The sequence below is a fragment of the Pipistrellus hanaki genome (genome assembly GCF_964339955.1).
Source record: "Pipistrellus hanaki genome assembly, chromosome: 5".
Classification (NCBI taxonomy): domain Eukaryota; kingdom Metazoa; phylum Chordata; class Mammalia; order Chiroptera; family Vespertilionidae; genus Pipistrellus; species Pipistrellus hanaki.
The window spans coordinates 35,230,882-35,258,003 of record NC_140507.1 but is presented as its reverse complement, the minus strand read 5'-3'; the positions used below and the strand labels follow the sequence as shown (position 1 = coordinate 35,258,003).

The 27,122-nt window shown below is 36.7% G+C and overlaps 1 protein-coding gene across 7 annotated transcripts in view; it reads right to left on the bottom strand.

Moving 5' to 3' along the window:
- BLTP1 (bridge-like lipid transfer protein family member 1) overlaps window positions 1-27,122 on the bottom strand; it is a 143,020-nt gene that overhangs the window by 79,339 nt on the left and 36,559 nt on the right. For 6 of the 7 annotated variants that reach the window (XM_084886524.1, XM_084886518.1, XM_084886521.1 and 3 more), the window contains exons 16-30: window positions 26,161-26,316; window positions 25,805-25,902; window positions 23,331-23,509; window positions 23,057-23,163; window positions 22,001-22,209; window positions 17,672-17,899; window positions 16,752-16,889; window positions 12,780-12,959; window positions 10,747-10,875; window positions 8,142-8,261; window positions 7,191-7,471; window positions 5,851-6,101; window positions 3,501-3,759; window positions 1,515-2,352; window positions 302-372 (exon numbers count right to left, since the gene is read on the bottom strand). In XM_084886524.1, coding sequence (XP_084742650.1) covers window positions 302-372; window positions 1,515-2,352; window positions 3,501-3,759; window positions 5,851-6,101; window positions 7,191-7,471; window positions 8,142-8,261; window positions 10,747-10,875; window positions 12,780-12,959; window positions 16,752-16,889; window positions 17,672-17,899; window positions 22,001-22,209; window positions 23,057-23,163; window positions 23,331-23,509; window positions 25,805-25,902; window positions 26,161-26,316 — 3,244 coding nt within the window. The remainder of the gene's footprint in view (window positions 1-301; window positions 373-1,514; window positions 2,353-3,500; window positions 3,760-5,850; window positions 6,102-7,190; window positions 7,472-8,141; window positions 8,262-10,746; window positions 10,876-12,779; window positions 12,960-16,751; window positions 16,890-17,671; window positions 17,900-22,000; window positions 22,210-23,056; window positions 23,164-23,330; window positions 23,510-25,804; window positions 25,903-26,160; window positions 26,317-27,122) is intronic. The other variant, XM_084886519.1, reaches the window with a different exon arrangement.

The following is a 27,122-nucleotide window of genomic DNA, read 5'->3' as shown; positions in this document are numbered from 1 at the left end:
AAGGGGGAGGGGGCTGTATTATATGATGGAGCTTTTCCAAACATGAAAACTTCAGTTCTGAATTCTTACTAGTTTCTAACCTTGTTATTCTAGTGATCACTCACATAGTATGCTAAAAGAAATGCCACTGACTGCTTATAATGTAGGCAAAGCCATTACAGACAAACTGATAAATTGTTTGTGGTAATTTATTCATAAAATAAAGTCTATAGTCAATTAAAGAATGATTATTCTTTAGAATAAACTTTATGTATATTATAATCAAGAAAAACACTTTAAAAAGAATATAATTTTTACTTACTTTGAAGTTGATCCCGAAAGTTGCATTCCTCTGTCTAGTAAAGAATTAGCTGTAAGCCCCTGTTTGATAACCTAAAATATAAAATTTTGCTTATAGAGTAGAATTTTAATATTAATTATCCTCTAATTTTATGCTATAGACTGATTATTTGTAAATATCCAGATTACCTTGTTAATATGATTTTCACAGATGTGATATAAATATTTCACAAATTGAAAAAAAATCATAGAAAATATTTATTTGGAAATTTCATTTTCAGTTTATTCAGACAAATGCCAGGGCAGGGCTGCAGAACTCAGCAGTGAGAGTAAAAAGCTATGACAAAGAAAGCACTTGCGAGTGCTTCCAAGTCTGACATCTAGAGCACCATTTACACTGAGCTTAATTTTAAACTAATTCATGCACTGGGCCTCTAGCTCTCTTATAAATGTATAATTTTATAAAATAGTTTTCATATTGACTATTGTTACTACATTTACTTTAACTTATTTTTAACTCTTCTTTAAAAAGTCATTTAAGCCAGGACCGGTTTGGCTCAATGGATAGAGCGTGGGCTTGGGGACTGAAGGGCCCCAGGTTCAATTCCGGTCAAGGGCATGTACCTTGGTTGCGGGCATATCCCCAGTAGGGGGTGTGCAAGAGACAGCTGATCGATGACTCTCTTTCATTGATGTTTCTAACTCTCTATCTCTCTCCCTTCCTCTCTGTACAAAAATCAATAAAATATATTTTTTAAAATAAATAAATAAAATAAAATAAAATAAAATAAAATAAAAAGTCATTTAAATAATACACTACAGAAGTGGCCAATAGCCAGTCATACTAAATTATAAGACATCAAATTTCAAGTGAGTGGAACTGAATTTGCAGAAAAGCAGTTATGGATTAGTACACCAACTATCAAAAAACAATTTCAAAATTTATTTTTAAGACACAGAAAATACGAATTCACAGAGACTTGATCCTAATCTTAAGAGTACAGTATTATAGAAACTATTACATTTATTGACTAACATTGTGACTATCAAGTCTAACTATTCCTCAATTTTATATGCTGCACTTTATAATTCCCACCACTAACCCTGAGACCTACTATCATACATGAAGACTTAATTTCAGAAAGGTAGCTAAAATGACTAATTATAAAAACATCTACAAAATACATTTTTCTAAATAAATATATCAGTGTAGAAAGTAATTATTTGATTTATACCTTAAAAGTTGGAACAGAGAACTGTTCACATGATGATGAACTTTCTTCACTGGTTGGTGTATCCAGATCAAGGGGCCGATGCAGGGAGGACTTGGAGGTCCTTTTGTGGGTTGGATGCTTCACTGACCAGTTAACCACCTGGAATTGAGTAAGGTAAGTCTGATAGCAACTCATCACTGGTTGCTGAGAAGTGATCTGCTCGCTCTCTACTGTTTTTTCACCCTCTACAATATACAGATGTTCTATAACATCATCTTCGCCACCTAGTGCAGAAACGAATGAAGCCTGGGAAGGGTGAGTTTTGAATGGCAGAGTTCGGGGATCCTGAACGCTTTCTCCATGGCCAGTGAGTGGTCCCTCGATACTGTGATAAATGGAACTCCTACTGTAATCAATCTGCTGAGTCTGCTTTCTCTTCTTTTTTCTACCTGGATAGGTCCCAGGGCCTTCGTCACTGCTAATGGGCTCAAATTCTTCAGCGGCAGAAAAGTAGGCTTCACTGTCAGCCATTGACATGCTGGAATCCATTGATCGATATTGATGGAATGAATTAGAGTCCGCTGATGGTGTGTATGGAAAGGAGCCGAAACTTCTTCTCTGCTTTGGTGAGTCCAATACATTCTCATCACTTCGGGAGACATCACTACTAAACTGGACTCCAACTGTGACTGGCTGCTTGTCCCCATAGAAAGCTGCAGTCAGGCTCTTGGTACTTCCAAGTCGGGTGGAACATACTGAGGCTTGTCGTTTCAAGGGAGACCGCAGAGGGGATTGACCTACTGACTTATCCTGATTATTAGGAGACACGGGGCTATTTCCTGAAATTTCTGTAGGAACACTAAAATAGAAAACAAAGCTATTACCCACTACTGTATATCATATCATTTACTCTAAATATAAAGAAAAGTACTTATAAAGTCCTTTTAGTAATTTTAACCATTTATTTTACAAACAAATGAAAATCTAAAATTTTATAATAAACTAGCCATACAAAATATCAAAACAATACAACATGTTCATATCCCATATAGTTCCCAAAAATGAGGAAGCTTAAAACAAAAACAACAATAAAACTTAAAGAAACTCATGAATATTATCTATCCATAATCCATGAAAACTAATCTATTCATTAGGTGATGTTATTTTTTTCATATCCTTTAAAAGCGTGTCCAAGAAAATGCAACAGAGACCTTTGATTAACTGCGAGAACTTGGAGAGAAAAAAGTCAAATAATCCCAATACTTTGGCAACTGATGTAGAGGTGCCATTTACTAAAGCAAAGCAAGCTGACCATGACAAGCACAAGGCCATATGCTAAGCTTGAGGTCACTGTGTAATATCCAAGCAGATATATCAAGAAGATAACTGGGCTTGGAGAGACAAAGGCTTTGCCTGGAGTTTAAACATGGTAGCTACAGATCATAATTGAAGCCAAACAGAGAGACCATCTGGGGAGACAGTATGAAGAATGGAGAAAAGGGCCCAGAGTTATGAGGGATATCAACATTTCATAAATGGCCGTTGTAAGAGGAAGAAAAAGAAGGGAGGAAAAAATGGAAGACGTGGAAACAGAGCCTGAGAAGGACTAGCTGAGGAGAATGGGAAGAACCTAAAATGTGCCATCAAGTCAAGAAGAAAGTATGTTTCAGGAAATGAGGAGTCAACCATTATAGAAAGAGAAGGTCAAAAATATTCACCAGTCTAGGATAATGCCCAAAGGTTAACAAGAGTTCACTCTGAGAGATCGAATGACAAGAAATATTGTCATTATACTTTCCTGTATTTTCCTAATATTTTTAATGAATACTTATGTTCTACTTTTATAACCAAAGAGACAACAGCAAATGGACATTTAAAAACATGTTCAAGAGGAGAAAAACATTTTCTACAGTGGGTGAGGTAAGAGAAAAAAAGTTTTTCTGGTCACAATTTGAAGTAATTATAATCCCATTGTGAGCAGGTTCCCACATCTACTTGGTAACTGACCTCACTGGGCCATCATCTCTCTTCATTCCATGCAGGAATTCCCTCTGAGGCACAGGGTCCTCGGCCACAGAAGAGGGGCTTTCCTTGTCCGCAGCCAGTAGAGGCTGGGCCGCACTGGAGCTGCTGTTGTCATCTGAGGACGAGGACGAGCTGTGACAGCGCATGGGGACCTGCAGGCTCAGGTGCTGAGTTTTCCTCTCCACTTCCAATCCTCCTGATTTATTCTCCCATTCTTTCCTCTTCATGCTGGTCACATGACCTTCACCAACCAACAAAAGCAGGTTATGTGAACATAGTAATTTCAAAAGCAATTTATGAATAACATGGAAACTTAATTCAATTTCTTGTTTTTAAGTATAATGATTTTTTTAAAAGCACAAGTATGTAATTTCCCAAAGCAAAGTATCTATCTAAGTGTGGATCCAGAATCCAAAGACAGTGAATTTTTGTCTTCTTTACTTTGGAAAATTTTCAAACTTACAGAAAACTTTCAAGAATAAGCTCAAAGCCACCATATATGTTTTACTTGAATTTTTCCTATTTTAAACGTTTGTCCCATTTACTCTATTTACATATAATATACATAATACTTCTTGAACCCTTGGAGAGAAATTTGCAGACATTGTGGTCTTTTAACCTAGATGCTCAAGGGCTTATTTCCAAAGGGTAATATATAATCCCCATATAGTTACTGATGTAACAATTTAGTATTCATAGAGATTACTACCACATGCTTTCTAATTTTCTCAACTAACCCAATAAGGCCCTTTAGAGCATTCTGTCCCCTCCAGTATAGGATCCAATCTAGGATTGTACATGATGCATTTGGTTACCATGTTTTATCTAGAACACATCCTCAGGTCTGTGATAAGAGCCTTATGAGGTTATGTGATGGGGTAGAGGCTGATTCTAGCTTCTGCTCAGTCATGCTATATGACTTCATGTACCTTAGTCTCAGTGATGAAACTCAGTATATTCACTATAAACTGGGATGATATACAACTCATATGGTAGTTTGGGGATTAAGTGAGAAAATGCCTGTGTAAATCTTTAAAAACAAGCATTATTCAAATGTACATAGATAATAGTACAAGAAGACGATTTAACTGAAGGTAAATTGTACTTAAGCATTATTCAAATGTACATAGATAATAGTACAAGACGACGATTTAACTGAAGGTAAATTGTACTTAACTTTCTTTCCTTTCCATGTCAAGAAGTTTTGATGTTTGCCGATTTTATTATATAAGATAATCTGCTTTTATAAGCCAAACTGCTGAAGTCAAACAACCTTAAAATAATGTGTACATACTTCTATCTTATTATTCAGTGAAAAGTCACTTAAACAGGAATTAGGCATATGTAGATATGTAGTCCAGCTCTTTCCACTAAGGCAGTGCTAACTTAATGGTTTTGAATGAACAAAGGAAAAAAGACTAAATATTGGTGAAATATCAAGACTTTTCTACATTTCATTTGTTGACAGCATAGAAACTTAAGCAATAATTATTACACTTAATTGTAGGAACATACAACTAAGAAACCCAGAGGAAAATCAATTTTTGAAGTCTTTAGAGCAAAGATACAAGATAAGTCTAAATCTAATATCCAGTGAATACACCATTCACTGCTCAGATCAAACGCCTATATTTGCAGTTATCTTACAGAGGCTATGGAAAGACCATACTTCTCTTCTTGACATGTTTAATTTTAGAGATAAAAATATTTTGCCAACATAATTGATAATAGGGAACCAATGGTATAAATATTACTATTGTTAACTTTTTCCATTGAAGTGAACTGGTAAAACCACCATTACTTTAAAACATAACTATTCCTGCCGAAACCGGTTTGGCTCAGTGGATAAGAGTGTCAGCCTGCGGACTGAAAGGTCCCGGGTTCGATTCCGGTCAAGGGCATGAACCTTGGTTGCAAGCACATCCCGGGTTGGGGGTGTGCAGGAGGCAGCTGATCGATGACTCTCTTTCAACGATGTTTCTAGCTCTCTATTCCTCTCCCTTCCTCTCTGTAAAAAATCAAAATAAAAAGAAATAAAAAATAAAAAACATAACTATTCCTAAGTATATCTCTGGAAGCTGGCTTCCAGGAAAATGATGACATAAAAGGAAATATTTAGAATAAGTCTGGATGAATAGTGGACCTACTTTTGCCTTGCATAAATCTGAAAAACTCACATCTTATCTGGCTTTAGTTAAAACACCTGCAAAACAAGGCAGGTTATGAAATCCTACCTCTAAGATGACTCAAAAAATTGAATTAAACACATAACAGTGAACTCCTCTCAAATGGCATAGGGATAAAGATGAAAAAGATTAGCACATTTCATTACCATCTACCATTTTGGGAATTTCCTTGGTAATAATCCATTCTCCAGGCTGTAACAGAGACTGTCCGTAGTACATGTCCGACTCTGCACTTGTGCTTGAAAATGCAGAGCTACTGGATGGTGTCAACTCTTCAAGCCTGAAGAAATCTAGGCCAGTCACTGTGCCACCAAAGAATCTGCAGCCACCAAGACAGCCACATTTGTGCCTGCACCTCTTATTCCTTAGAGTGTCATCAGGCCACAAAAACCACAGCCTGAACAGAATCCCAAACAAAAAAAAATGAGAAACAACAATGGAACAAAAACTCATTAAGAACAGAAAAACTTTTTAGCAGATAATTAGTTACACATAAGTTAATTATTAACATTTGTAAAAAACATGATAAATACAAAAGTTCCTTTTTACTGAGATATGTCTTTTTAATCATTCTGCCATTTTAAACAAACAAACAATAGTCTCACCATGGTGAGATGGAAATAAGTAGAAACAATAAGAGCCATATAGCATACATTAAAATAAAGCAAAGTGCTAAGAAGCAGCAAATATAAAAATAACTTAAATCCAGTTTTAAAAACATACAGTAAATATTCTCAAAAGGACTAAAAATTTTTAAATTTAATCTAAAAATTAGACAAAACCATTAGTATAGATTATGTTTAATAGATTTGGGCATCTCACAGCCTATTTCACATGGCAAATTTAATACACACAAAATATTATAAATATGGGCAAAGTAAAAAATAATTTATTAATCAAATCAAAATAATGCTCTATTTTAGAGGAAAAAAATTACAAATATTTTGTAATTAGTACTCTAAATAAAGTATTAAGAACTGAGATAGTATGGCCTGGCTAGGTGTAGCTCTGTGGTTGAGTATCATCTTATGAATCAGAAGGTCACGGTTTGATTCCCAGTCAGGGCACATGCCCAGTTTGCAGGCTCAATCACCAGTGTGGGCATCCCTAGGAAGCTGCCGATCAATGATTCTCTCTCATCATTGTTGTTTCTATCTTTCTCCCCCTCTCCCTTCCTCTCCGAAACCAATAAAAATATTATTTTTAAAAAGAAACTATACTTTTCAGAAAACACTAGTAAACAAATGGTCTACATGGTCAATAACTTTTCTGGTTATATCAGAAATTAATACACATGTTCCCAAAACTCCTTGGAAACAAATATCCACAAAGGCACCCAAAGTTTAAGGTCAATGATTTATCATGTAGGGATATAATCATATTAGGTCTTTTACTTAATTAGTATTACTTAAATATTGTAATTCAATTTCTAACAGTAAAACTCCTCTATAATTATCTGGCAATTTTCATCTTAAATTTCACTTACCTCTTAGTTCTGGCATCGTGAGTTTCTAAGAAATGTCTCTGGGCCTCATGTTTAGAATGATGATCAGCTGCCAGTGCAATATCAACAGTGATTAGTCCTAAGGTAGCCGAGCCAGCTTCTAGCCAGTAGGCCCTCCGCAGAATTGCAGGTTGGAGCCCAGCTCTGGGGTTATTCAGCTGTTCGATATACTGTCTCACTTGGAAGTCCTGAATTGCTGCACTTATCCCTTCCCCAACCGATTGGTTGTGGAGATTACAGTTTGCAACCCGGATTGCCCCCATCTAAAGTTGAATGAAGAAAATGGAACAAAATTCTAGTTTCTGTACTTTTTAGCAACTTAGAATAAACCACATAATAGGTAACTATTTCAAGTTGCAAAAAATAGAAGAAAGGGAAAGGAAAAAGGGGGAAAGAGCAATAGCAAAAATAAATGTAACAGAATAAAAACATTCAATTTAAGAAAAGGATAAAAGGAACATAGAACACAGTCCAAAGAAAAACAAGAGAAGGAAGAAAGAAAGCTAGAATAATAAGTAATAAAATCTTAACAAAGCTTGATTTTAAACAATAATGCACAAAGCAGAGGTGGTAAACAAATGTTTTCTGGATCCAGGCAGGAATCATAATGTATAAAACCTGTAAGAATTCAAAATCCAATATTTGAAAAATATTACCAGTTCACTTCCCTGCCATAAAAGCAAGCTATTATATCTATATCTCTGCCACAAAGTAATGTTATAATAATTCAGTTAGAGTAAAATAGTAGAAAAGTATCCCTTTTAAAAGTAATCCTGGAAGAGACCATTAATGAGTTGAAAACAGCAATCTCCTAGAATTCTGTAGTATTTGGTCAGATGGCAAATTATAAATGTGTGTTGTATTTCAAGAAATAGAGGTCTGATTTGATAAAAAGGAAAAAGAACTACACTGGCCAAGAAATATAACATGTACCTTTATATTTGTAGCACAACCATGCTCCACAATATAAATATCAGCTCCATCTACCGCTAAACGAGTCATGGTGTATTTCAAATCATTTGAAGCTGGACAGGGGCCAGGAATACAACTCAACTAAAATGGAAAAAGATAGAATAGTTAATTCTATTTAAATACATAAACAGAATTCTGATCACATGTGTATTTTTTAAAATCAGTTAATTTCACTTTTTTGTAATGATAAATAAAATCATCAACAATTAAAGTCTCTCCAAATTAGAAAACTAATCACAAATATCTAGGTACAATTTTCATTTAAAAAGGGCAAGTAGCAAGTTTAAATGGACAGAATATAACTTGTTACTGAAACTCAAAATGAATCATCAAAGTTAACAGTGTTATAGGTTTATAAAAATATATATAGTCTAAAGCTGTAAGATTTTTTATGAGTTCTCCATACATACTTGTTTTATACACACACACACAAATAAATCAACTGTGAATTTTATGGTACTACCTAGGACACAGATTTAATTTAGTTTTACTCCTAACACACAAACTTGGTCATATCTAGGTTGGACGAAAACATACAAGCCATCTATTTCAATGAGCTTCCCAGGGCAATGGCAGTTCTAAGTAAATACTGGCCAAACAGCATATAACTGCTTGTTAGTGGCAGAATGCGCTTTAGGAATATATTTCCTGATTTCTAAGGATGCAGCCTTTGGAGTAAGGGTTGTTGATACCATCCGGACTGAATACAGGGCTGTACCCAGCTAAGGCCACTGAATAAACGTTTAATATACTGGCGAGCAAGTGAGGAGCTTTACTCGGCTCTCGGCCTCTGGAGACCAGCCTCGCAGGAGAGAGAGAACTACATAACCAGACACCCAGAGAAGAGAGATCATGGGGAGACAAAGAAACAGCCAGCATATGAAAGAAAAGCAGGCATCACCAGAAAAGGAAGTAAATGAAATGGAGGCAAGCAACCTGTCAGAGAAAGAATTCAGAAAAATGGTCATAAGGTGGATGAAAAGAATGGGAGACAAATTCAACAATATATGTAAGAACCAAGAGGAAATGCAGACAAACCATGAAGAAATGAAAAATGACACTGCTGCTTAAAGATCTCAATAAAAAGCATCAGGAGTAGACTAGAAAAAAGTAGAGGTCCGCATCAGTGAGCTAGAAGACAAGGTAGGAAAAAATACCCAAGTAGAGCAGCTTCAAGGAAAAAATAAATAAAAAGCAGGGCAAGAGCCTAAAGGAACTTTGGGACAACACTAAACAAAGCAACATCTGCATAATAGGGGTTCCAGAAGGAGGGGAAACTGAACAAGGAATAGAAAACCTGTTTGAAGAAATAATGACAGAAAACTTCCCTGATTATGGGGGGGGAGGGGGGGGGGCGGGGGAGGGAGGGGAGAGACACACACACAAATCCAAGAAACTCATAGAATCCCAAACAAAATGAACCCCAAAGGACCAATGCCAAGGCACATTATAATTAAATTGGCAAACACCAACGACAAAGTAAGAATCTTAAAAGCAGCCAAAGAGAAACAGAAAGTTATATACAAAGGATCCTCCATCAGACTTACGACTGATTTCTCAACAAAAACACATCAGGCCAGAAGGGAATGGAATGAAATATACAAAGTCATGCAAAGGAAGGGTCTGAATCCAAGAATACTGTACCCAGCAAGACTATCAATCAAAATTGAAGGTGAAATCAGGAGCTTCATAGACAAAAAAGGACTAAGGGAGTTTATTACCACCAAACCAGTAATGCAAGAAATGCTAAAGAGTCTGCTGTAATAAAAAAAGAAATTGAAAGTGAAGAAGGAACACAAGATAAAGAATAAAAATGGCAACAAACATGTACCTATCAGTAATAACTTTAAATGTAAATGGATTAAATGCCCCAATCAAAAGACATAGGGTTGTCCTGACTGGTTTGGCTCAGTGGATAGAGCATCAGCCTGCGTACTGAAGGGTCCCAGGTTCAATTCCCGCCAAGGGAACATACCTGGGTTGTGGGCTTGATCCCCGGTAGGGAGTGTGCACGAGGCAGCTATTCAATGATTCTCTCTCATCATTGATGTTTCTATCTCTCTTTCTTTCTCCCTTCCTCTCTGAAAACAATAAAGAAATGTATTTTTTAAAAAGATATAATTTTCATATCTCCATTTATTTGTGAATGCATGTTTTAATAATTACCTTATATTTTATTTTTTAATTGACTTCGGAGAGTAAGAGAGAGGGAGAGAGAAATAGAAATATCAATGATAGGAGAGAATCATTGATCAGCTGCCTCCTGCACACCCGCTACAAGAGATTGAGCCCACAACCTGGCATGTGCCTGACTGGGAATCAAACCATGACATTCTGGTTTAGAGGTTAACACTCACCACACTGGCCAGGCAATTATCTCATATTTTAGATACTTACAACTAAATAATAACTGGCTATGATTTGCAAAAGTAATTTTATTAATTAAAAAAAATTGAACTATAGTATTTTCTTCATGCCTATGTGCATTTGCTTTAAAGCTGGTATCCCAGTCATTTTAAAAAGTCCATAAATGCTTATAATGCTGCTATCTTATTTGTCAACATACCTTGGATTCGCAGAACCGACGATCAAGTCCATGTTGACATGTTATTACTGACTTGGGTCTTTCCAGTTCATACTCCCGACATACCACGTGAAAAACAAATGTCTGCCCCCACTCCAAGAGACTAGCCAGCTGCAAAATAAGCAGTACAGGTTGACAACATGTTAGCACACTAAACAAGCACTCGGAGCTCAAAAGCTAATTAAAAATATTAACAGAGGTTGAAAGATACCAAGCACTGTCTTACAAATGCTGCTACATAATCCACTTGTTAGTCAATATCATGATTTTTCGACCTTGACATTTTTTATAAACTTGTGTTACTTTACATTAATAAATGACAAAATACACTGCCAAAATGAATTCATTTCAACTGAAAATTTCAACTTCTAAAGTACTTTTCTTCAAGGTTATATCTTCCTTCTTATATGACTAACCAGAATCCTCACACCTAGAATTCTCTACCTAATAATCAACCAAGCTTTAGTGTTAAATTTGAGTATTTAATTATCATATTGAACTACGATTTGGGGAAATCAGGTACTTTGAAGATTCCGTTTGTTTAAGTAAATTAAATCTTAAGTAACCATATATCAACTCTTCATCATATCTTCAGATTTTAAAAAACCCTAAATTCTATAATTAATTAGAGTTAGTAAACACATTGAGACATGGATATACATATTATCCCCCCTAAAAAGTACATAATTTAAACTACTGGAAAACATGAATTTCACTTTTAAAACATACAAAGAATGGCATAAACATTAAAAGCACCTAAGGAAACATGAATCTCACAGAAAACAGTGATGTCAAGACTCTAGTGCAGAAGAAAGTATTTCATTTTCTAAGAAATGCAATTTATAAACATATGAAAGTCTAACAATCCTTAGGTTAAAGAAATCATGTCGAATCTTGGAGGGTTGGCATAGCTCATTAGAAAACAAGCTTTTGTTATATGCTTCAGTTTTTATTTATAAATGGAGAGACAGGAAATGGTGGATAATAAGGACAGGCTAGTTATGAGGCCAGGGAGCACTGAATATTTTTTGCCATTTTTATACATTCCATTATATTTATTTGTATCCATTTCTATAGAAAATATCCCTTTGTAATTCATTCATTTTCCTATTTTTAGAATCTAAATTTTGCTGTCTCCCAACAATTTTTCATATATAGAAGATACTTCGATTCATTATTCATCTTGTTGCTACTCCAACCTCTCAATTATATGTTTTATACCCACTCTGTAACTTTTTATTAAAATTGAGTATGTACATTTCTGCCACGTTTCAGTCTTTTGAAATGCCAGATAAGCATGCATATTACCATAAATACATGGCTCAACAGGTGAAATGTTACAGTAAAATGCTATTCTACTAAATTTCAGTGATCCATTTCTAGAAGTAAATAATCTTTAATGCCTCCAAGTCTTCTAAAGACAGGGATGGATGGTGAAATGAGGTAGAAATTATCCAAAGGATCTCAACTAGCCCTCTAAACCAGGTTTACACACCAGTAAATTTGTATCTATTTTTTTTAAACCAGCACCCCCACATCACTAATAGCAGGTACAAATGATGGTATCTTGCTTTGAGACATGACAAATAAAGAACTGTGCTACCTAATCCTTAATATCATAAATGCTAAGAAATCCACAAAAAAGCAAGGTTTTTAGAAAATTATTCTATATACTAGGAAAAGATTATTCCAACAGTGGAGAATCAAATAATATAAGCTTAATAATATTGTACATCTATATGCAATATATATCTCAGCCTAAGTTTTTCCCAAAGAAAGTTTCAAATTCTTTAAGATACTATATAGAACTATACAACATTACTCATCAGTTTCATGTGGCTCAGAAAAATGAAACTGTCTGTTATTCATCTATTGCTAAGAAAAATTTTGACTGTCAGGAATCAGAATGTCATTAGTAGAAATGCAACGGACATTCAAACAACTTGCTCTTGGGGCAATGGGTGAGTGGAGGAAAAGGAAAAGAATGTAGCATATGGCAACTCTGACACTCGTACCTGTGGTGCCGTGACCTTAGCTGTGAGGCTTCCAGCTTGCACGTCAATTAGCCATGCGTATTCTAGGGAATCGCTTCCCAAAGGAAGACCTTCTGCTGAGAACATGGCATGTGCTCTCAGCTGGAGACCTGACAGATTGATATGACCTTCCTTGAGTGCGTCATCTACAGGAGGTCGCTGCTGAAGACAAGAACAAGATAGTAAGAAATACATACAAGAAAATTTCATTATGATTTCTAGTTGTTTTTCCCCCAGAGACAAACAGTAAAAAACATACTATCTGGGAAATAAGGCTTCAGGATTCACAAGCTCCTGACACGCCTTTTACCCATGAAAGTCTGAGTAAAGCTTCTGCAGTGACAGTACCCATGAGAGCCCAGCTACAAAGCAAGACAGCAATGTCCTACAAAAAAACGTCGCTCTCTGAGTGGTCCCTGCCTTAAGGAAGAAAAAGAAACCCAGACTCTAACTGGCAGGAAATATAACAGGCCAATGTCTTGTGGGAAGGTAGGAATCATGAGATTAAAATATTAAAAAGAAGAAAATAACAGGGAACAATAAAGATCATTAAGACCATAAAATGGAGAACTAGTACAGGAAGCCGTCTCCCATATAGATTTTGTTAGTAAAGGCATATTTTATCATGCTCTTGTGTCAAGACCATGATATGCTATCAAGCATCTCACACTTCTCCTTGCAACATTTTACACTTGAAAGTATTTATCTTAATGGTAATTCCCTCCATATTTATCTATCCACCAGCTGACTAGGGTAAAGGCCATTTCTGCCTTGGTCATCAAGATTCCCACTGCACCTAACTGAGTGACCACAAAAGAAGATACTACTGACTGAGTACCTGCACAGATGACCTCACAGCAGGTTGTAGAGACACCAACACATGGTTATACACTGAGACAGTTCACAGGTATTTCCCAAGCAAGTTTTACTATGGCAGCCTTCTCAGTGTGTGTGTGCAGGCCAACTTACAGTTCGTGTTCTTTGTTTCAACACATTTGTGGAAATGTGTTCTTAAAAAATTGTTTTAAGGAAAAGGGCTAAAAAATCTAATTCATAATGACTTCTTAGAAGGAAGTTTCAAATTATGACTATAATATACCTCTAGAATTTCTAATAAATGTTTAATTTTATTTTCATCTAAGTTGTTTAACCATATACAAAATCGCCTAACTTCTCCAGGCCTCAGTTTCCTTGCTTTATCTGAGGGAGTAGGGGAGGATGGTCAGTAAAGATCTCTTCTGGCATAGAGAATCCATAATTCTCAGTATAAAATTTTCAATTTTTTTAAGCTTAAAAATACATGTGGAAATTGTCCTGTCCTAAAGGTGTAGCCTACCTACCCTGTTTCCCCGAAAATAAGACAATGTCTTATATTAATTTTTTCTCCCAAAGTTGCGCTAGGTCTTATTTTCAGGGGATGTCTTATTTTTCCATGCGTTAGGTCTTATTTTCGAAGGATGTCTTATTTTTGGGGAAACACGGTAGTACACAAATAAAGGTTATATTCTAAATTTGTATTATGGCTTGCATCATGTTATGGGGTGAATGGTATCCCCCAAAATGTATGTTCAAGTCCCAAGCCTATGTACCTGTGTATGTGACTTTATTTGGACACAGGATAGGGTCTTGGCAGATGCAATCAAGTCAAAATTAGATTTCATTGAATTAGGGATTCCTTCTTAGACATGTCTTAGTAAGAGAAAAATGGGGACACATAGACACATGAATGACATATGAATATGGAAGCAGAACTTGAGTGAAGTGTCTACAAGACAAGTAATGCCAAGGACTGCTAGCAACCAGCAAAAGCTGGAAGAGGCAAAGAATATCCTCACCTGCAGCTTTCAGAGAGAACATGGCCTACCAACATTTGGTTTCAGACCTTTAGGCTTCAGAGCTGTGAGAGAATAAATTTCTGTTGTTTCAAGCCATCCAAAGTGGGATACTTTGCTACAGGAGCCCAAAGGAAACCAATATGGGTCAAAAGATGACCATGAAATGGAATGTGTAGTTTCCTAAGCCAGGCACAATAATCCATCCATCGCTTTAGATCAGGGGTCTTCAAACTATGGCCCACGGGCCACATGCGGCCCGCAGAGGAGTCTGATCCGGCCCGCCAGGTTTTTTGGGCAGTGAGCGCAGCCGAGGTGTTACAGTAGGAATTAGTAGTTCATATAGTCCGGCCCTCCAGCTCTCTGAGGGACCGTGATCTGGCCCCCACTTTAAAAAGTTTGAGGACCCCTGCTTTAGATCAAGGGTGGGGAAAGTCCAGTCTGTGGGACTTGACCTCTCATAATGAGCTCAATAAAATGTTTTTTATATCTGGTCCAGTCTTTTGAGAATGTAGTGATAGAAATAAAACTTCAAGTGTCGCCGAAATCGGTTTGGCTCAGTGGATAGAGCGTTGGATCGCGGACTGAAAGGTCCCAGGTTCGATTCCGGTCAAGGGCATATACCTTGGTTGCAAGCACATCCCCAGTAGGGGGTGTGCAAGAGGCAGCTGATCAATGATTCTCTCTCATCGATGTTTCTAACTCTCTATCCCTCTCTTCCTCTCTGTAAAAAATCAATAATTTTTTTTAAAAAAAAACTCTTCAAGTGTCATCAAGTATTCATAAAAAGCAGATATTCAGTAAGATTTTCAGAACTCAGCCATCAGGAGATACTCCACTTCACCCTTACTAATTTCCTCAATAGACTGAAAACAAGGAGGTGGGCTTCCTCTCCACACACTCACCTTTCAGAATTTAAAAAAACACATCAACCAATTCTAATGATCCACTAATTAAGTAACAAGAGTTGTTTTTAAGGTTCTTGCAGCAAGCTAAAATAAAAGTGTTGTGCAAGTGAGATCTTCCTAATGATAGTACAATGTTGCATCCAGATTTCATTGACTATCTAAATGGGTGAGTAGACACACAATATGCACACCCATTGCACCAATGTCAACTTCCTGGTTTGATATTGCACTATAATTATGTGCAAGGTCAACATGGAGAAACACTATAATTATATACAAGATCAACATGGGGATACAGGAACTCACTGTACTAACTTTGCAACTTCTTATGAATCTATTATTATTTTGAAATAAAATTTTTAAAAAGGAAGCACATTTTGAGGCAAAAGAAGAATGTAGTATTAGTTTCAGCTACTATATACATATGAAAATATAAAAATAAATAAAATTCTATGTAGGAAAATATAATCATTTATGGCAAAACAGTAAAAAGCTATTAGAAACAAGACAATCAATTACTACACAGAATCCACCATCCATTGATGATCTGAGGTATCAGATTCACCTTCCCACCTACATATTTACCTGGCCTTGTATTAATTCATTTATATTTCTAAAAGTAGGGAAAAGCCCTAAAGTAATGATTGAAAGAGAAGGTATTAAAAAGTAATAATTATGAAGTGATAATCTACCCAGGAATATAAATTATTCCCATGTGATGAATATCATTGGCTCTCTTCCAAAACAGCCCCAGGGATACAGTGAAAGCATTTACAAAGTATCCTGTAGATATGTCAGATGAAAAGAATAAATCATTAGCCATGCAGATATACATGTTTTGAAGATTTTTACTGGTTAATAATAATACTTAGGTTGTGATTGTCAGCAAAATCCACCAATATTTTCTAAATTTTTCCTTTCCATAAATAAATGAGAAAGTTATGAAGTATTTATTATCATTTCTAAAAACAATGGATATAATATATAATCGTCTGGGACCACATAAACTGGGAAAGCAGAAAGAAAATGAATCAGGTTCTTGAAAAACTCTCCTACATCCATACACACATACAAAACTTCTTACTATGGTTAAATGAAATGTCTCTAGTTTACAGAGCTGTAGACTCCATGCACTGAAGCTAACACATTGTTTTCACCCTATAAACAGTAACAAGAAATTTCTAAGTCTCTACCACGACTCACTTTTACGTTACCTGATAGTTGTCACTGACGAACACACTCAGGGGTGACAGCACAAGCTGCAGCATGGTCTCTCTAAATCCTTTTTTCATTTCAAAACACAGTCTTTCCAAGAAAGCTGTGGGACACTCAGGACCATCGGCCGATCCATGCTAAAGTCAAACAAAACCCCATAATCAAAATACAGAAAAAGGTGAAGACCAGGGAAATACAAGAAAATAAAAACTGTATTTATATGATTAAGAGATTTTGAATTTTAAAAAGAGAAACAGTGCTTTACTGACAAATACAAGTCACTGGTACCCCAATAAGGACATTAGGTGCACTAAGCACAGAGGTGGCCTCTCTGCTCTGCAGCCCTAGGTACACAACATGGAGGCGGTAGGCAGCCTAAAGCTCAGGGCCACCCCACCACATCTGGCCTGGCTCCAATGACTATGGGTTCTTTGGGGAATACAATGCTATTCCTAGTCAGCCCCAACAGGCTCACAGTCATCCTTAGAGTGAGCCAGCATTCAATGCTGGATCCAAAACTGCAGGGGCACAATTCCACCTCCAGGGTCAAGCCTGAATCTTGGTTTTGTAATAGGTCCACCATGAGGCCCCAAACTGGTCTGGAGTTGGAGACGAAGACTAACAAAATGTAAAATCCTAGAATATCCTTCAAACTAACTATAAACATGTCAAAATGTTCTGATTACACAGAACAACAAAGAAAAAACGCAAGTGAAAGGAGAAAGAGTAAAATTATAAATGATCAAGTAATCACATTCTGAAGAAAATAAGCTAGCTTTATAGAGATAAAAGGATAAATTTAGAAGTTTTCAATCTGAATTTTTCTATAACTATATGTGTGTGCCCACATACATACAGTTTCCTATGCTGGGTGAATTTCACATGATATTCCAGACTATTTTGATAAGTAAACACTTACAACAGGCAGACGCCCATGAACTTTGTACAAATTTACAAGCACGGTAATATCCCATGGACGCAAGGACAGCGGATGAATTGACTTGGCTGAACTTTCGTTTTCCTTTCTATCACCTTCCATTCCGACTGCAGTCCATCCAGAGCTGGATGATGTTGACAGGGACAGAACTGGACTTGAAATAACCTCTTCAAAATCCATATACATGTCATCTTCCCCAAAGTAGTTTTCCTATAAATATTAAGAATAATTGGCTATCAAAAGAGATACGTAACGATAACTTCTCACCTTATAGCCTAAAGTTTATAAACTAAGCATTTCCCTAACCTATTTTATTTCATTAAAAGCATCTGGTCTTTTTCCTTAAAATGGAAAAAAGGATACACATATTTAAGACATATGCTTACTTGGCTGCTTATCAAGTAAATATTCTATAGCAAAAAAACAAACAACAACAAAAAACCACCCAAAGTTACAAAGTTTATGTAGTAAAGCTTCATGATAATACCACCTCCAATTATAGCAAAAACTTGCAACCTACATCCTAGAAGAACTCTCTGAAGATTTATAAGGTACAACAGTTGTCAACTGTAGTTTTCAGAGTGTAGAGGAAATAATACTCAGATACATCATTTGGGGGAAGCAGATCACTTTGCTGAAAATCAATTTGGCTAAATCCAACTAGCTAAATACTACAATTCATATATTCCAGTTAGCATATTTATCAAGAATGTTTTAACAGTTTAATAAGAATGTCCAATTTTGGTTATTGCTAACAAAAACATGTGTTATAAAACAGTTACCAAAACTTCCTCTCACACAATTCATCCTGGTTTCTTATGCATTAACTAGTGTCCCGGTGCACGAAATTCATGCACATTAAAAGGGAATTAATTAGAGAAAATACTTTAATATTGCTATTTGCCCTTTCTCTATAATAGAAGTGTCTGGTCAGCCCCACCCCCATTGGGCAACACCAAGACCTAGCCAGCCCCCTTGTCAAGCCCCGCCAGGTGGTGGACGCAGACTCACATCCTGGTGCCAAGGCAGGGGGTGCAGGGCACGGCCACAGGTCCCGAGCCCAGTGCTAGAGCAGGGGCACAGTCTCGGGGGGCATGGCCTCAGGTCCCCTGGCCTGGCGCCACGCAGTCTCAGGTCCCTGCTATGATGGTGTGATGGTGTGATGACCATTTGTATATTAGCCTTTTATTATGATGATTAGTGTTCCACTACTAATAATATTCTGTTTCTTTGCATCAGATTTTATTTTTAATTAAAACGTTTTTCTTCCCATTTATTTTGTATATTATCAAAAGTTGTTAAAATATCCTGTTAACATTGTTAACTATATTTGTTCTATATTAGAAACAAATCAATGTTTCGTAAATTCTGCATTCTGGTTATTGACATTTGTTTTCTGACTAGGATTCCAGACATCAGGTCAATTACTATCTTTTCATATAGTGCCTGGACTATAAAAATCCCAAACTACTGACTCATACCACCAGCACTTCTTTAAAAACATATATTTTATTGATTTTTTACAGAGAGGAAGAGAGAGGGATAGAGAGTTAGAAACATCAATGAGAAAGAATCATCAATCAGCTGCCTCTTGCACACCCCCTACTGGGGATGTGTCCACAACCAAGGTACATGCCCTTAACCAGAATCGAACCTGGGACCTTTCAATCCTCAGGCTGACACTCTATCCACTGAGCCAAACTGGTTTTGGCACACTACCAGCACTTTTTCTTCTGCTTCCTGCCTCTAAATAATACAGGTCCTACTTAGAATCTGCTTGATATGAGATTTTAGGTACCTTCTAAATGGTTTAGAATCTAAACCATTCAACTAGCACTTCTCCTCCCAGTCTTGGCTAGCAAACCTTGACTGTCTTTCTCTGCCCAGTCCTGATCATTCCAGAACCTTGTGTGTTATGGGTTCTGCTAGCTAAGCATTTGCTATCCCAGCCTCTGCAGCAATGAGATCACAAAAAGTATGTAAGGAAGCACTGATGAAACTAGACTCACACATGGAACGCCACTGCTCATGACTGTTAGGGTTTGGATAATTAGTCTCTCTTTGGTTGTCAGATGTAGTAAACAACCAAAGTGAATTTGAAAAATCTTGGGAAAATGCAAAATTTGATGATAGTAATGTCAGTTTCATTGGATAATTGCTCAAGTCTCTTTTTAAAAGTATGAGCTGAATATCAAAAGAATAAGAGTGACATCTAGAAAACTGATGAAGTCCTCACCCACTGTTCTTAAAGTAGCCTCTCTTCATAATCATGTTAAAGACTCCAAACTCTAAGTGATCTCATACTGTAGTCATTCAATTTCAGTGAAAGCATTATACCAAAATTAATCAACACTTGATTTAGTCCTTACTCAAAAAATAGTGCATATTTCTTCAGAACCTAAATTTGTGACATTCTGAAATAAACTTATTTACATATATTTGCTTCAATTGTTAAGATGGAACTCCAAACAAACCTTTGATTAATTACCATGAAATAAAGTTGTCCATTTTTAATGGTTTCACTTGAGGTAGACTTTTCCTGTTACCAATTACCCACAGATAAAAGATTACTTGTACTTATATTACTGCATTAAGAATAATGTGTTAGCCGAAACTGGTCTTGCTCAGTGGATAGAGCGTTGGCCTGCGGACTGAAGGGTCCTAGGTTCGATTCCGGTCAAAGGCATGTAGCTTGGTTGCGGGCACATCCCCAGTAGGGGATGTGCAAGAGGCAGCTGATCGATGATTCTCTCTCATCGATGTTTCTAACTCTCTATCCCTCTCTCTTCCTCTCTGTAAAAAAATCAATAAAATATATTTTTAAAAAAAAAAGAACAATGTGTTAAAAGTTTGTCCTCCCATGTCCAGCCTGCTTTATCCCTCCTAACTTTTCTCCTTGAGAGCAGATACAATATCATTTCTATCTCTAGCAGCTAGCACAACTCCTAGAACATGCTAAATGTTCAAAACAATGATAAACTGAGGAGTACACTACTTTAATAAATAATTTTATAATTGCTATGACACACATTGATCACCAGGGGGCAGACGCTCATGCAGAGGCTGACCCCTGGTGGTCAGTGCACTCCCACGGGGGGGAGAGGGAGGGAAGAGGGGAGAGAAAGGGGTGCCTCTCAGCCAGAAGCTGGGCTCATGGCTGGTGAACGCAGCAGCAGCAATGCTAAGGACCACTCAGGGGGTGTCCGACTGCCAGCTTAGGCCCACTACCCAGGCATAAGCCAGGCTGAGGGGACAACAACCGGCCCAGTGCATGACATTCATGCACTGGGCATCTAGTATACACACACACACACACACACACACACACACACACACACAAGGCCCAGTGCATAAATTCGTGCACAGGTGGGGTCTGGCTGGCCCGCCCTGATGGGGATCCATCAGGGGTGGAGCCAGCTTGGGGAAGGGGCCACAGGCAATTGGCCGGCCGACCTCATCCTCAATCCGAGTGTTGGGAGCCAATCGGGAGTAGGGCTGGCTGGGGGAGGGGCCAAGAGAGGGCTCCAGGGCGTGTCCAACCGGTCTCAGTCCTGATTGGCCCAACCACAGCAGCAAGCTAACCTACAGTCGAAGCATGTGCCCCCTGGTGATCAGTGCATGTCATAGCAACTGGTCAACCTGTCTACTCTCTGTCCCCTGGTGGTCAGTGCACATCATAGCAAACATTTGAGTGGCCTTAGCATACCATTAGCATAGTATGCTTTGATTGTTTGAACAGACAACCAGATACTTAGCATATTAGGCTTTCATTATATAGGAGATATATATATATATATATATATATATATATATATATATATAATATATAATCTATTTTCAACATATATAATATATTCTCAACACTTTAAATCATCCAATTGGCTATTGCAAATGGTCCCAATTTCAATTAGATATTAACTGGTTTGTATACACCTGCACTAATAAAAAAGATATAAATTGATTGTACCGTCACAGCATCCACCAGCCAATCAGGAGTGAGTATGCAAATTAACCCAACAAAGATGGCAGGTTAATTTGCATATTCAAATGCCCAGTGGCCAGGGGCAGGGTGGGATGCTTGCATCATCACCATGATGATGACGCAGACATCCCTCATTGCCCCAGCTATTCCAGGCTTCTGGGCAGCATGGGAAGGCGGAAAGGCGGCTCCAGGCCAGAGCGAAAAGGTGCTCTGGCCGGAGTGAAGGCAGTTCTGGCAGCCAGGGGATAGAATGCCCATTCTTGCATGAATCTTCGTGCACTGAGCCTCTAGTTTAAAAATATGCAAGTTCTTTTTAAAAAAAATCATACCTTTATACAAAAAAAAGCATTTAATAGTGGTCCGTAGAGAGTTATCTGAGAGTCTGGAGAAAGTTCCATCTCTACATGCAGTTTATCAGGTGGCAGCTCAGAGGGGTCAACAGGTGGGCGGGAAGAAGTAGAGGGAGAAGAAACGACTCGGTCTGACGTCTTCTGGGATGGCCTCAATACAGACAGCATTGTTTCTTCCATTTCTGACACTGGGATAAATTCAGACACAAAAGTTTGGTGAAGGGCCTCTTAGAAGTTCTTCAAGGCAAATATGAAAGCAATTAACTGTTATATAATACATATAGCATTTAAGGAAAACAAACCTGAAAAACTAATAATTAAGAATACAAAATAGACTTCATTGAAATATGTGCAGAAATAAACGAATCAGACTGCACAGAATCAATGAAAAATTCCTGTTAATGTCAAGTCCCTGCAACATAAATTTGGGTCATGATTAGGTTTTAACTAAATTTGGGCATTAGAGTACAGTTGTTTTCCTTTAAACAGCTATTCAAATATAGTGCAATATTACCAAACACCATACATAAGAACAATTTTGCAAACTATTCTTTAAGATGTAACTCACTGGAATAATACAAAGGAGTAATCATTTCACTCTAATTGCATTTTGGACCTCAATTATAAGGTGCATAAGCTTCAGGATAACTATGGTAGTTATCAAATGCATTAAAGAAACTAACACTTTCAAAATCAAGTACTTTAAATATATAGTTTGACATACACATTGTAATTTCAGCTCTGCTGCTTTTAGCTGGACAGACCTGAGAAAATTAGGTAATTGCTTTTTCTGAGCATATTTCCTTAACTCGACAATTATGTCAATATCTAGCTTATAGTTGTTGCAAGGATCAAATGAGATAATGCAAGGCAGGAAACAGCTTGGCCTACATGCTCAATGAAAGTTAGCTATAATTATACCAAAATCCTTAAAATATTTTAATATATACAATTATGTCAAAAGAACAGATGCATTTTTTTGTATCTGATGATTACCAGATGTTTCAAAGTACAAATTATATAAAAAGCACTTACATGATTGTTTTAGCTGCTCATCTGCTTTCTGTGGGTAAACTGGATGCCATGTATAATCGATCGTAAGCATGACACTTGGGACAGTCCAACATTCAACCCAACCAGCCCTTTAAGGGTAAAGAATAAAGTTTCTAGTCAGGTACTTATTCCTTTCATTATATACACATAGCAGGTACAGAAAATCAAAGTTATTATTATTCTTAGAAAGACTCTGGAGAATAGTTTTTCCACATAAAAACACAAGATACTTAAGTCCCTCCTGTTAGGTACTCACTTTTCTTGAGTAAGGTTCCGCCATTTGGGTTTAACTGTTTTCTGGCTGCTCTGACACTCAGCAGGAAGACCAGTGTCGTGAGTCATTTTATTTGGGTGGCAATCCTTTACCAGCATAAATAATGAATATTTACTAGGGTGACAATCTGGTAGAAACAGATGAAGATCAACATCTTCTCCCTAAAAAATAATTTATAACCCACAGTAATAAAATAGGTACATAAACATGTAAAGTTACTATTCAAAGCCAAATCTCTCCATAATAATCTTGAGAATAATTTTTTTTAAAGAAACCATAAATTCCAAATGGCAGATTTAACATTGAACAATCACATAAATAACTGGAGTAAGATTTTACAGAATAAAACTACCTTCTGATTACAATGTTAAGAAAAAAGTTAGGATAATAAACAGCATAGTTTCCACAAAACAGTAAAAAGATTATCTTCAGCCCTAGCTGGTTTGGCTCAGTGGACCGAGTGTCGGCCCACAGACTGAAGGATCCCGGTTTGATTCTGATCAAGGGCACATACCTCAATTGCAGGCTCAATCCTATGTAGGAGGCAACCAATCTATATGTCTCTCACATCTATGTTTCTCTCCCACTCCCTTCCACTCTGTCTAAAAATCTATGGGAAAAAAATATCCTCTGGTAAGGATTAACAAAAAAAAAATTATATATATATTTATCTTCAATGGGTAAACATGAATATTTCACGTGTAATTCAGAAAAATATAAAAAATTGTCTCACTAATATAAGCTTAGGTGGAATATGTTCTGTATTTTTACTAATTTTTAAAACATGATTGTCTCGCCCTAACTGGTTTGGCTCAGTGGACAGAGCGTCAGCCTGCGGACTGAAAAGTCCCAGGTTCGATTCCAGTCAAGGGCATGTACCTGGGTTGAGGGCACATCCCTAGTAGGAGGTGTGCAGGAGGCAGCTGATCGATGATTCTCTCTCATCAATGTTTCTAACTCTCTATCCCTTTCCCTTCCTCTCTGTAAAAAAAATCAATAAAATATGTTTTTTAAAATAACATGATTGCCTCTTTTGATTCTAATAACTTAATTCTTCAATGGGCTTTTAGGAATTCTGAATTGGTATATCAAAGGATCTTCATTCTGCTACACTTCTGTCCTTTTATTAGTAGTTTCCCTAATCCTTTCTCTTTTTTTTTCTTTTTTAAAATATATTTTATTGATATTTCACAGAGAGGGAAGGAGAGAGAGAGTTAGAAATATCAATGAGAGAGAAACATCGATCAGCTGCCTCCTGCACACCCCTTACCAAGGATGTGCCTGCAACCAAGGTGCATGCCCTTGACCAGAATCGAATATGGGACCTTTTAATCCTCAGGCTGACACTCTGTCCACCTAGCCAAATTGGTTAGGGCTCCCTAATCTTTTTTCATCCTGATACCCGGTTTCTTAATAAGTAGCACAGTACAGTAGAACCCTAAGCTATATTTCCTGGGTTCAAATTCCACCTCGGCCACTCAAAAGCTACATAACTAGTTACTAAACTCGGCTCCTCAGTCTCCTAGTCCAGTGGTCAGCAAACTCATTAATCAACAGAACCAAATATCAACAGTACAATGATTGAAATTTCTTTTGAGAGCCAAATTTTTTAAACTTAAACTATATAGGTAGGTACATTGTTATTAACTTAAATTAGGATACTCCTAAGCTGGCCTTTGCTAAAAACTCAAGGGGCCAAATAGCCCCATGTGGCTCGCGAGCCGCAGTTTAGCAAACACTGTCCTAGTCCATAAATGCAGATAATAACAACACCTGACTCAAGAGGGTTGTTCTCAGAATAAAATGAGTGACTACAGATGAGCCCTGGAAATAGTGTCTGGCACATACAAAATGATTAACAGGTATTAGCTGCTTTTATTATTATTGTTATTATTTTTTATCACATAACCTCCATCAATACTACTACTACTACTGACTGCTTGTGCCAAAAAAAATTAGGCATTTCACAAAATTCTGACTGCATACGAGGTGGCTTTTAGATAAAAAGAAGAAAGTTATTTGTGGCTACTGCTTTAGTTTATGGTTACAAAGAGGAATTATACATAGGGAAGTATAAAATCTAGTGCATAAACATAGTAAACAATACAGCTAGAAGGGGAGCTTAGAAAGAACATAGATCAGCCTCAAAGGTTAAGAAATAATCAACTCAGAATTGTTTCCTTATTGCCCCACTTCTTTGGGAAAGTTGGAAAACTCAGGAGAATGGCAGAACACAATAGTCAACTACAAAAAAGAGGCAAGGGCCATTCTGTGCCACAAACAGTGAGTAATGGAGGAAAGCTAAACTACTTCCGCGTGGCCAGGGGACAGAGGTAGAGGGATGAGGTTGGGGGTGGGGAGTTTGAGAAGGATGGGATAGAAATAAAGAAAAGCTTTGGGAAATCCAACTTACTAACAAACCTTGTGGGTTAAACAATGCATCCAACTATACGTACTCTTAGGGAGAACTTGGTGTTACAGGTAACTGGAACAAAGTCCGTAAACGGCAAAGAGAAATCAATATTTAGTGTTTCTCCACAGGCTGCCAGATATACTATAAAAAAAAGAAAAGGAAATTTATTTTTAACTTCAATAAATTTTTAAATAATAATTGCCTTAAATATGTACCTGAATAAAATTAAGTTTAAGACTATATGTTTAGTCCAGTACAAACTCTGAAATACTTCACTGAGAGTCTCACAAAATAATGGGAAAAATTCAGTATCTATCACAACTATATAATCAATATCAATTTGTTGGTATTTGTCTTAATGAACAAAATATTCAACCTAATTTTTTTAAAAGTTCTTACCATTTTCCTGTTGTTTAGTGGAACAGTCAATCCAGTTGTGTTGATTAGCAGCCCAAATCATTTCAAATTGATGAAACATTATTTTAAAATTCCATGTATATGGAACAAATGAAAAAATGTCTGGAGCATTATCACTAGACCAGTCTTGAATTAAATCTAAAGTTATCAGGATGGGAGACAGAAATTAAAATTAAGTGAAATTCAGAAAACAAATTATAAAAATTCTACCACCAGTCAAAAATGAATTTTTTAGTTATAACTCAAAAGAACTCTTATATTGAAATATTAGAAGGTGATTAAAGAAATTGTGTAAGATTAAAGAGAAAAACATCACCTGATATTCCACTACCCACACATCCAACACTGAGGATACATTTCCTTCAAGATTTTTTTCTGTGTAGATTTTACACTATCTTATATCCTCCTATGAGAAATGTATGCTTGACTATTTAATTGTACCCTATCCTGTATATTTTTTAAATATATTTTTATTGCTGAAACCGGTTTGGCTCAGGGATAGAGTGTCGGTCTGAGTACTGAAAGGTAGCTCTAGCCAGTTTGGCTCAGTGGATAGAGCATTGGCCTGTATCCACTAAGCCAAAACTGAAGAGTCCCAGGATCTATTCCAGTCAAGGGCATGTACCTCAGTTGCAGACTCCCAGACCTGGTCAGGGGGCATGCAAGAGGCAACCAATCAATGTGTCTCTCTTACATCGGTGTTTCTGTTTCTCCCTCTCCCTTCCACTCTCTCTAAAAACCAATAGAAAAAATATCCTTGGGTGAGTTTAAAAAAATACATAATAATAATAATTAATAATAATAATAATAATAATAGGTAAAATTAAATATTTAAAGTAGTCTTCTTTAAATTTTAATGGAAATTTATACTAAAAAATATTAGATTCAATAATTATATCAGATGTCAAATTTACCTATATATATAAAAACCTAAGCGACCATCG